Source organism: Xiphophorus maculatus, chromosome 2, assembly GCF_002775205.1.
Source record: "Xiphophorus maculatus strain JP 163 A chromosome 2, X_maculatus-5.0-male, whole genome shotgun sequence".
NCBI classification, from domain to species: domain Eukaryota; kingdom Metazoa; phylum Chordata; class Actinopteri; order Cyprinodontiformes; family Poeciliidae; genus Xiphophorus; species Xiphophorus maculatus.
The window spans coordinates 8409957-8422141 of NC_036444.1; the positions used below are offsets into that span (position 1 = coordinate 8409957).

At 36.7% G+C, this 12185-nt stretch overlaps 1 protein-coding gene across 8 annotated transcripts in view; it reads left to right on the forward strand.

The window, feature by feature from the left end:
* LOC102225212 (multiple epidermal growth factor-like domains protein 11) overlaps positions 1 to 12185 on the forward strand; it is a 112340-nt gene that overhangs the window by 18480 nt on the left and 81675 nt on the right. For 7 of the 8 annotated variants that reach the window (XM_023326426.1, XM_023326447.1, XM_023326473.1 and 4 more), the window contains 4 exons: positions 3310 to 3434; positions 8297 to 8411; positions 10852 to 10953; positions 11380 to 11480. In XM_023326426.1, coding sequence (XP_023182194.1) covers positions 8305 to 8411; positions 10852 to 10953; positions 11380 to 11480 — 310 coding nt within the window. In that variant the 5' untranslated portion in view covers positions 3310 to 3434; positions 8297 to 8304. The remainder of the gene's footprint in view (positions 1 to 3309; positions 3435 to 8296; positions 8412 to 10851; positions 10954 to 11379; positions 11481 to 12185) is intronic. The other variant, XM_023326439.1, reaches the window with a different exon arrangement.

Below are 12185 nucleotides of genomic sequence, written 5' to 3' on the forward strand. Positions count from 1 at the left end.
ATTTCCTCCAGCTAAAGGTAGTCAGTTTAATTTCTGATAAATTCAGCTAATAATTATTACCAGTCATACAGCATTTAACTTTTAGGTCTAATGTTTGTTTTGTTCTAATTATTTCTAATGGTGCTAGTGTCATTCAAAAATGTTCCTCAATTGATTAAAAATGAACCCATCTGTAAATTTCAGGGTGTAGGGTTGTGTAATTAATCAAATTAACCATTTAATTTTCCCCCACTAGAGCACCCATAGACCATATATAGAACAATACACTTTTATGCTCAGATGCACAAGTACATGGAAAAATAAATAAACAGATCAAAATTTACAGTTATGTCACAGCAAAAGTAACTCATCATGCTTTCTTTCTAATTTGCGTGCACAACAACACGCCTTGATTGCCTTATATATTTTATAGATGTGACAGGACTTGATTTTTCACAGAAAGTGCTTTGTTTCTTCTCATTTAGGTGTTTGCAAAATATGTTTCTTAATGTGCTATCCTTCTTTCATTAGTTCCATATAACAATCTTTTTTTCCTCAAAAAGGAACAATGGAACAAACAAAAACATTTTTCTAAGGTCAAGGTGATGTGAAAAAAAAGTAGCAACAAATAATGTTTCATCTAAATATTGTGAAGATTATAATGTTTAAGTCAATAGAAACACTCAAGTCTAAGCACCATTCCCCACAAATGCAATTTGGAAACCAGTGACTGGCATTTATTTTTAGTTCTGTTTCTTTTTGTGTCCTTCTGGCCTTGAAACACATCAGACATTCAGGTATGTGTCTGAAACCAGGGAAACCAGTGTCTCTGATGCACCACACCATGGCCTCTCTAATGAGGCCCGACTCTTAATGACTCAAAGCCACCAGCAAGAGACAATGATGGCCAGCAGTGGGGTTTATCTCATTGGCAGTCTGTGCAGTGTAGTAACATTGCTAACCTTTAGATCACCCCATATTAGGATGCAGGAGAATCCCTCCGTAGTGATTACAAAACGGATTGAGTAGCTTCAAGACGTCTCATAAAAGTTGTATATGAGTGCTCAGCTTGAATGTAAAGGTGGGATAATAGGCTGTTTGTGCACAGACATGTCACACAGTGCAGCCTAACTCTGATCAGAAATTCTCTCATGGTTCTTCAGACAGGATTGCAATGCAAAGTGAGGTTTCTGTTGACTGGTTTTGATTATGTTGAGGAAAATTAACATAAGCAAGACCAAAGTCAGGCATTGTGACAAACAGAGCTATAAGATGGGGCTGGAAAGTAGCTCAAATCCAAAGATGTGATGCGAGCTTTCTCATGCTGTCGTTCCTGCTGTGCATCATTCATGCAACAGTGCTGGAACTGGTCAGCCAGGGGACAAGGTGGTTAATTGCCTTGCACTTCAATAAGTCACAGACTGAAGACATATGGTTTTAATCATTCAGATGTCTCTGCTGATAGGCAGTCCAGGGGATAAAGGTGATTCTGCCTCATCTGAGTTAATGTTTCTCCAGGTAGGTGTCCGAGGTAGAAAGTGAATGCAAGCGTCGAGATTCTGAAGTTTTTATCCTCACACACACCTGCAGTGCATCCTACATAAACCTCGACTCTATATTCTGCATCAGGTACATGTGCCTCAATAACCTGAAAGATGTTGCTATTTCAGCTGTTTGTCAGCTGGAACAGATGCATCTGCTCATCGATTGAGATGGTTTCATAGTCTCAGTAATCAAAGCGGTGACAAACAGGAGAGAAACACATTCAGGGTGAATACAGTCTCTGGGGAACAATTTGTTCGGTGTAAACTGAACATGTTTGAAGTTAAAACATAAAGATGCTGTTTTCAGGGATTTCTTCTCGTGTGGGGGGAAGGAGGAAGCCTCAAGTGATGAGTGTCATATCGATTCAGCTTCTCTGTCTTGCACTATACTTTGTTCCCTGTTTTCGTATGAAAAATCAACAATTTGTAAAAGTTACTTAGACACAATGTCACGTCATAAATAAAAGATGTGATTTGTCTTTTGAAAGAGATGCTTAAATGTTAAAATCCACATTAAGGAAAAAGGCAGGTGGATTCAGGTATGACAGAATATCAAGGAGTTTCTTGTCCTTGACATTCAGGTTGTCACAGACTGTGACCAGCGCTTACAGCGTAACATTTGGCAACAAAAATGTCCCAGTGTATTTCAGTAAAAGTCCTGAATGCTAATTATAATTTGATATTAAAAAAGGAAGAAAATAAACTGCAGGTTTTATATGTCCAAAAAGTGTTTGTTTAACAGGTAGCACTTTCAATTCATTATGTCAGTTGATTGGTTATAGGTTGTAGGCTAATTATGTTAAAATTTTACTTTAACATTGACATTTTCAAGCTCAAAGTTGGTGAAGCTAATAGAAATGTCCCAAAAGTTGAAAGTTCAAGTGGGAACGTTGGTTGTATTCTTTAACCCTCCAAATCCATCATGATGACTGTTTATCAAACCAATATGCTGACTGCTGAAGTTAATCTCATAGTGTTTCAGTATTACTTTGATAAATCTATGCATTTGTTGGGGGCACATCTTTAAATTAATTTCTGATTACTAAAGCAAGATTTCTAAGTTGCCCAATTTGTCACTAAATGTGAGTGAAATTCAATTAATTAGTAGCTGTCTTAGTAAATCAGCTAAGACACCTGATTTACTACATTTGACAATTATTTGTCTGCCCTCTTGGCCCCAGAAGTAGTTCATATACAAAATAAATCATTTTGAATAATTTACATAGCAAGGAACAAAAACTATTTATTTTGGTTCTTTTCTATTAATCTATAATGATGATTCACAGCTAATAAAAGGGAGAATAATGTCAAAGCTATGCCATCTGAGATGATAACCACAGCAATGTTCTCTATGTGGCTCCATTTTCATTGTAATAACACTTACCAAAGCTTTGTTACTGAGTGCAGATAATGTGATCTCGTCACATTGTTGACAAGCCACTTGTAGTGTGTGAAGTGTGAAGTTCATTTTATCAGTTGCTCTCGAGCTTATGTAGTTTATTATTTTTTTAATTTCATGATTAACCTTGTGTGTGTGTGTGTGGGAGGGGGGGGGGGGGGGGTGCATGCGTGTCTGTGTGGATAGCACGTAGGTGGGAGGCGTGAGAGCTGCGTGGTTGGATGTGAAGACCCGTGCTATAAACTGGCCTTTCACTTTGTGAACTATTTACCTGTTGATCCCATGAGAAATTCCTAACATTGTGTGAATGCATGTGTTTGAGCGCAGGCAAAGAAGCAAATGTCTTGAACGTGTCATCATGAGCTCATTATTTTTTCTCTTCTGTAGATCAGCAACCTGTCATCACCTCTCCGCTCAAGTCTGTGTGCAGCAGCACTTCTGTCCCTTCGTGCTCTCAGAATCACTTCGGCAGCCGTACAAAAACATCAAGGGACCACAGGCTGTAAGATTAGGTGAGCTTAAGGCCACACGCCTCTGGCTATTGGATCTGTCTCTGTCTGTTACTTTAGGCACACGCTGGTACCTTAATTTGTTGGCACTTATCACAATAGCAACTTCTCAATTTACCCTGGCACATTTTTGAAAAACCCAATCCTATCCTCTCTTGGCTTTACTCCCTAGGCTTATAATAGGGGGAACACCAAGGTTTGAAAAATGTGGTGAGGTATGAAGTATTCTGCTTGTCCGGAGTCATTTAGAGGTATGACTCAGGTTGGCTGGTCTAATCAGGGAAACTCTAAAAGCTTTCCAGTCCATCAAGCAGTGGTATTTAATTGAATTCTTTCACAGAAAAGACCTGAATATGAGTGCAGTCATGGTCTATAATGTGCATATGTTTTTATCAATCATCTTTGTAAGGGAAGGAACGTGACTATAACCTGTGCTCGTTCAGATTAACTGCTACTTAGAGGAAGTGAAGGTCCAATTGATTTTCTTTCACATGTGAGTGAGCTACATGTGGCTTTCAATACAAGGGTATTAGCAGAACTTGTGAGATTGTGAGAGCCTGTGCAATTAAACAGAGTCTCTCAAAAATCACTGAACACATCTGAAAGACACTGATGCACCTGCAACAGTGTCAGAACGCCAGTCAGCCATTAACAAATAAAACATGCTCTGTCTTATGCATTTTCTCTCCTCTGTAATTATATGCAAGGGTGAAATCCATCATTGTCATCTGATCGTATACACACTGCTCTTGCTTTCCTTATGCATCTTAGGAGAAAAATCCTGCTGAGCTCTGCAGGCGTTTCCCAAACAGAACACATGCACGACATTGAAGGTCTTAATGAAGGTGATGTACACTGCAGCTAATGCTAAATATGTATAAATCCTTTTAGAAAGTACCATCAGGAAAACTTTCACAAGTGTTATAGCTATCAAGGCTGAGAAGAGAAATGGTTTACATGGACATCCCCTTTTCTTCCTTGGATTTTATGAAAAGATACATCAATCAGAGATATGCAACGCTGAAATGAACGAGTTAGAAAGTCTCTCCTCAGAGTGTTGGCCAACACAGTTGGTGTGAATTGTTTAAAACAAAAAACAATGGGTTTGTATTATTTTGATACAGAACCCTCTAGATGAACAACTCAGCAAATGCAGAATGAAAGTCTTTTAACTTTAGTTTGATCTTTTTTGACTTTTGTTGTATTTATTTTATTTATCTAACCTTTATTTCAACAGGGAAATCCCATTGAAATTAAAACAATTATGTTACTAAAGAATCCTAGCCAAGACTTGCAGTTACACACAGAGGTTGCAGAACATTCACAGCAAAAACAGAAAAAAACTAACCCTTTTAAACACCTCACTTACAAAAAATAGCTAGCTAGCTTTTCTTCCCATTGTAACAACATCGTTGTTAGCACACTATGGTAGTGTTTAGATTTGTTTCATTTGCTGGTTGTATGTATTTTATATTTTTTTAGTGTTTGGACTGTACTTAATTTTCAGAAACCTTTTTCTTTTGGATTAATGTGACTTTATTGTACGATAACTTAAAGTTTGCAATGTTTGTGTTTTTTTTTAACAAGGAGTATTACTTTTGAGTAATTTGAGAACCTGGGAAGGTAAGCTTATTTATCTTGCTTTCCTTTAGCGTAACGAGAGGGTTAGGCTGAAATTTAAAGTATTTTTGCAGCTAATCACAATTACTCTCAACAGAGTGAAACATTTTGTAGAGGTCTATTCAATTCTCACCATTCAAACTCAGTGTTCATCTTAATGTACTAGCATCCTTATCAGAGGTTCACTTGCTGATAGAAAGAACTGCTCATTTTATAAAACCGTGTATGGAACTGGCCCCAGTTTCTCAGTGGTTAACTGACTGAAACAAACCTTGATTGTAACACTGCCCTTGCAGACATATTCAATAAGTACTTATCAGAAATTGATTATTCATCTTAAACTGCTCTTCTTACTCTGATGCTCCCACCATTCTTCGACAGTTGTTAGTCAGAAGGCCACATGTTCTGTTGCTTTACAATCCAATTTTTGCATTCCCAGTACTCTGTTACTTATCTGCAGACGTGTTTTCTTGAGGTGACATAGCTGTTTTAATCTCAATATCTCCTGCTGTTTTCTTATTTTCTATGCTCTTACTTTCACTGCTGGGACTTAGCAAAAATATTTAAGAGACTTCTGTATTACCATGTCTTCTCAGTAGATGAAACAGATAAGCTGATCAGGTCATTCAGGTTATATTTGGGTGTGAGACTCTGTTCTCAAAGTTTTTAGCCTTTATAGGCAAAACAAAACTCTTGGTACTGATGATACATTTTTAGACAAATTGATGGGAGAGAGAGAGGATGCAATTGACAGAAGGCAAATACATCAGCACACCACATACGTAGTGTTGTGCTGATGTGTTGAAGTGTTGTTGGCTTCAACACTGGCTGTGCCTTTCTGTTGTTGGTAAAAATAAGAAGCAAATCACTGTATCGTTTTGGTGAATAACAAGATAAAACAGTATATGTTGCATTACTTTTCCAGTAAAATACTTTGTTTAATGAAGCATATCGATGACTTTATATGAAGTTCAAAATAATTGTGTTTTTCTACTTCACTGTTTCTGTCATGTAAGTCTCTGGCTGACGGAGTCTGCCAAGAACAGCCAAAATTAATGGCTTCCACTGGATTGTGGCTTGTAATTTACACTATGGCTCTATCTGAATTTGTGCTCTGCTTTATTGTCTATGTTCAATGTTTAGTCCATATCACCCTCCACCAAAAAATGTCAACTAACTAATTAGGTTTTAACTTCTCTTAATCTCAAAAAATATTCTCTGGGACACCTGGACTTACTTGGTCCATTTTGCCACCCATGCTAACTATAAATAGCTTTTAGAATTGAAATTATTTTCCCAACTTTAAACCAATAACTGTGGAAAATTGCCTGCTTGGAAGTCTCCCCTCTGACAGCAGCCAGGTGACTTACTGTAAACAAGTAGAATGAAAGTTAGATCAATTAATTAACCAGTTTTGATTAATTACATTTTTCAGAAATATTCTTGCACTTATCCAAAAAAGTCAGGTGGCTAAGCACAGGCTTTGAGACTGCTATACTTGAAGATTGTCAAGTGCCTCAATTTTTCTATTTAATTTTTAACAATGGAGAACAGTGGAAACACAATTTCACAGAAGCACAAAATGATGTGGGTGACGTGGAGAGTTGAAAAAGAAAAATAAATTCTTGGTATGACATAAAGTTTACACACCACCACCAGCATTTTAGGAGGCTGATGGTGTATGCCACAGTGTGAATACTGACGCTCTCTGGGAACACATTTAAGTACTGTATTGTGAAATCTTTTGTTTTATTTGAAAGCTTCTCATTTATAGTTATGGCGCTCCAAAACATATATCAGAGTGCATTTTTGAATGCCTATGGCAATCTGTAGTTAAAGTTTGACATGTAATTAAAGGCGTGAGGGAATCATGGAGCAGATTCAATCAGAATCCCACCTCACCATCTGTGTCTTCAGTCAGAGACTTCTGCATATTTGCCATTATACAGACTGCTATAGAATATCCACAGCCATCACAATTCTTTTAAGAACCTTGAATTAATAGTTCACACCTTCACACAGTTCACACAATTATGACAACATTTATTAGTAGTTCCCTGCTGGGATGAATAAAGTACTTCTATTCTATTCTATTTTCTCTTTGAGATCAATAAAGTAGTCTTGAATTTGTACTGAATTTGAATTTCCCTGAGTCTCCAAAATAAGGACGGTATGCATGAGTCTGAGTTGTCGTGCGGGACCACACGTTTTCAAGTTTATGTTTTATAAATCATAGCCTTTGTGCGGAAAGGTACGTATGCAAGTTTCTGGCACCGTTTTGTGTGTCCATCAGCTTTATAAATGAGACCCCTGGTCCTCTTCATAACTCACTTCCCCATACTTCAAGATTTATTAAGCAACCACTGCATTTTCAAAATAGTTTGAAAATACTGTTTTCACAGTATTTTCAAACTTTGAAAATACAAACATTTTCAAAGTTTGTATTGACTTTCTGCAGTCAATACAAAGAAACGTTTGTGAGGAACAGATGTGAATTAATAATGGAAATATAATACGCAATATATTTTTTGTATACTAAATTTTGCAAACAAAAAGCCACTACCATATCTCTGTGCCACATGCACATAAAGGGGATGTTTGTTTGTTGCAAATGTAAATTGTATCCTGTGAAATTGAGATTCACCAGAAAATAGCCACATGAATTGAAAAACCTACTGTGACATCTTGTTTTATGCAGGTTGATTTATTACATGAGTTTGATTAATTTTTATTTTTAGCCTGGATATCTTGTTTAAAACAACTTGTAATATCTATTGTTCAGAGCTCTTCTTCATTTTTGTTGGCATTATGCCAATCTAATAGTTATTTTCATGTATTTATCTATTTTGTTGCAATGGTATCAGTTTTAATCAGTGTTGTTTCTGTGTTGACTGTAATGCATTTTATGAAGCCATGGCAAACATTTTACCTCAGTCTCACAAATAGTGTGTACTGAGTCATCTACTTAAAAATTTTGTCCAAAGTCTCACCATGACCAAAGCTATTTTTCACTGAATCATGTCCAGATTTTCCCTTCAGTCATTTCGATTTTCCTTGCACTTAAAATATGAGCTTGCATAGGGATATAAAAAAGCAAAGTGAAAACTATTAACAAAATTAAAGGTATTCACATTTTCAAAACTACCATATTGTAAGTGGGTCTATGTACATTTGCGGTATAGACTCAGTTTAAGTGTTGATCTTTAAATCAATATTATGTTTTTCTTTTCTTTTTTTCCTCTCAGAGAGAAGGATGGGGTCATCGGTTGTCCGTCTGGCTTGGTTCCTCATTCTAAGCTTCACCACAAGTGCATTAAGTCTCAACCCTGATGACCCCAATGTCTGCAGCCACTGGGAGAGGTGAGAATAGTTCTCTTGTCGCCAACGTACTGTATATATACTCTGTTAGTTTGCTGAAATCTAAGAGTTAGACTGGACCTTTCAATTTACTATACATTCTTCAATCTAAGTCCATACAGCAGTATTGACCTCACACAGCTGAAGACAGGGATGGGAAGAGTTTAAAGCATCAAATGAAATATGCAGACGGATTGATCAGTGTAAATTCATCCCAATCAATCATGACAGCCAAAGTGCCTGAATAATAATGAGCTGTGCTGGGCAGTGTCACTTATGAGAAATAAGCAGCAATAATTTCTGTCCTTAAAGCGCAGGGCGGAACGAAAACTGGGAAGATGTATTATTGGGATGATTGCCCGACCAAGGTGAGGGTACTTAGGCATTGTGGTTCCACCTTGTTGGCATCAGAATGAATTTCTTAAGTGGGCTTTGTCTGTGGCTTTAAGGTCCTCCAATATCCTCAGGCATCGGTTGCAAACATCATAAAAATTGACTTTCTTTGCATATCAAAGTCATTACTATACTTTCCGTTTGGATGTCTCAGGTTCTGTGTTAAACAAGGATCAAAGGCAGCTATTACTTTCACTTTGACTGTAACAAAGTTTGTAAGAATAAATACTTTATTCAGATTAAACATAGAAAGCATCAAAGTAAAAAACTAAATCTTAAAAAAAGAAATATAAGACATAAAAATATTAGATTTAAATACTACCGTATTTTTCGGACTATAAGCCAATACTTTTTTCCCACGCTCTAAACCATGTGGCTTATAGCCCGGTGCGGCTTTTCTGTGGATTTTTCTTCAGCCACCAGGAGGCTCTTTAGCAGAAAGTGAATCATTGGAAGTCAAAATTGGAAATCAAAGAAGAAAGTGCTAATTTTCATTTGCTAGCAGCTAGCAGCAGGCACAACGGAGAAAGGTTTTCAAACTCATACCTCCTCATCATGGAAACCACACGAAGAAGTTCATATGATGCCGCTTTTAAGTTGAAGGTTAACGATCTGGCAGTACAAATCGATGCACTTAAGCTCGGCGTGAACGAATCCATGGTTCGGCGTTGGAGACGCCAAATCCTTCAGATTTATTAGGAAGGCAGTGGAAAACCGAGAGCGGCGGAGATACCAGCGGTTTAATGTCCTGTGCGGCATTAAACCGTGCGTTTCCAGTTTTTTTTTTTTTTTTTAAATTGTAGATGCGGCTTAAAGTAAGGTGCTCTCTATAGTCCGGAAAATACTGTAATTTTTGAAGTTAATTTTTATTAGTTTACTTTATCTCCTTATTCAACACATTCTCACTCCCAACTCATCATATATTGACGAGTTAGGACAATTTCTGACCATGCGTCACGAATGGGCTGCCTTATTGGCTTGTATGTCTACTTCACTATAAACCGTTCAAGTCTCCACTGTTTTTCTTTGGACTGTTTAAACATCTTGATCTGTTCTCAGCTCTGTACACTAGAGTGCTCTGAGTAAGCCACTTCCACTGGAGTAGGCACCCCGCTATCTGTCCTGCTTTAAGGCAATTGAAGATAATAAATAATCATTGAATTTGACAGCTAAATAATTATATGTTGTGTAAAGAAGTGTGCAGTTCAATTTTGAATACATATAGAGAATCTTTTATTTCTCTATTTTTAATAGTTTACTGCACTAAAATGTGAATAAAATTGTTTTGACAAATGTGCTTTTTTTTTTATTAATTGCAACAAACTACCTTTTAGTTAATTTGTTTGCTTCACAATTTAGATTTTTACCCAAAAACATTTGAAGCACATTAAATGACTAATTTTGTTAACTTTGAATACAACAGTTAACATTTGAATAAATACTTTGTCAGTTTTTACAGTAAGATTCAATAAGGTATTTTACTATTCTAATCATGATTTCAATGTTGCCTTTTCAATATTGATTTAATTGTGATATTCCTTTTCCCATAATCAAGCAACCCTAGTTTGTGCACATTTATGTAGCTTTATAAACACCATTCTGAATCTTCTTGTAAATCAACAATACTAACTGCTGCCCCTTCATGTTGGCCTATGCACAGAAATTTCAGAAGGCTGTTTACAAAGCCACAGTTGCCATGTTTTTCTCACCCATATTTGGACCCCCAGTCTCCAACATCATCATGTATGTTAGGTTATTTACTGATTACTAACCAACTTCAGAAATGAATGTTCATCTGTTTATCTTATTGATGGGCTGCCATACTGCCCAGGGTACATGTCTCTTGAATAGCAACTGTCAGGTTAGGCTGTAGACATACATGACCTTGCTTAAGACAAACGGGCTTGATAAATAAATAGATTTTCACTTAGTAATAGCTACCCATTTCACTGCAGTTTTTCTTTATTAGTGTAAAATTTCTTTAGAACTTTATGCTATTACACAGTAAAGTCCTTTGTGTCGCAACTGTTTTTATATGTTTGTCTTTCAGCTATGCAGTGACTGTCCAGGAGTCCTACGCTCATCCATTTGACCAGATCTATTACACAAGATGCACTGACATCCTAAACTGGTTTAAATGCACCAGGCATAGGTAAGTTTAGAAAAATAAAGTTTATTATTTCTCAGTTCCAGTAGCTCTATTTCACCAAAAATTAGAACCAAGTCTAAAAAAGCTAAAATGAATGTTTTTGTTTAGATGTCTGGCTGAGAAAAGGTCAGATACCTTAGGTGGTAATCATCCTGTTTTGAAGATGTTGCTCTGTTTCAAATGCTCCATAGTGGGATTCTAAAAGTGCAAAAGGCAGACTCTCCTTGTGAACGCTGGCTTGTATGTAGAAAACATAATTCCTATAATTCTGACCTGTCCTCAGCTTAATATTCTTATGTGTTTTTCTCTATTATTTTGCCATATATGAGAAAATATCAAGTAACGTTTACCTTCTATATGTTTCCTGACCTTCAGGTAGGGGACTTTTTTCTGTATCATGCAGCTGTCTCTGTGTGTTTAATTTTCCAGGATCAGCTATAAGACGGCTTACCGGCGGGGAGTAAGGACCATGTATAGGCGCCGCTCACAGTGTTGCCCTGGTTACTTTGAAAGCGGAGACTTGTGTGTTCGTGAGTGTCTTTATTTTCTGACTCCTTTGTCCTTCTTATGACATTTCATGTTACATTTTATACCTCCTTAGAGAAAGAGTAAATATTAGAACTGATGGTGACTGCTAGTGGTGTGCAGATAAAACCTACCAGACCGCTGCTTCCTTCTAATTCTGTTTAGCATGCTATAAGATTTCATTTCCCACTAATGCAAAATAATTTATTTGAAATTATCAAGTTTGATGAGATTTAGCATAGTTCTTAAAGATTGCACATTGTTTCATAACCCCACACTGCCAAATGCTTTACTGTATGAGCAAGTGCATTTTAATTGAGGTTGTTTAACAATGACAAAACTTAACGACCCAAGACGTAGCTGGTTAGAAGCTGGAGAGGTATAGCTCCCAATATTAAATTGCTGCAAAATTCAATAACTTGAGAAGAGCACAGCCCTAAAAGTTAAGAGTATAGCAGCATCCTGATAACAATCCTTCACTGTCATTTTTATGACTTCATTATTGGTCATTGAGTTCTATTTCTACTCTCTCACATCAAACTGAATCTCTTTGCATGCAAGTCAAATAAAGACAGAAGACGTTGCAGTTGCCTCTGAGAGTTATGTTTTTGATATCCTCTCCTCACCTACCTTATGTTTTATTCTCTTAAGATAAGTTTAGAATTAGAATTACTCTAATACTTTCCTACATCTTTTGCAGCTTGAGGGGC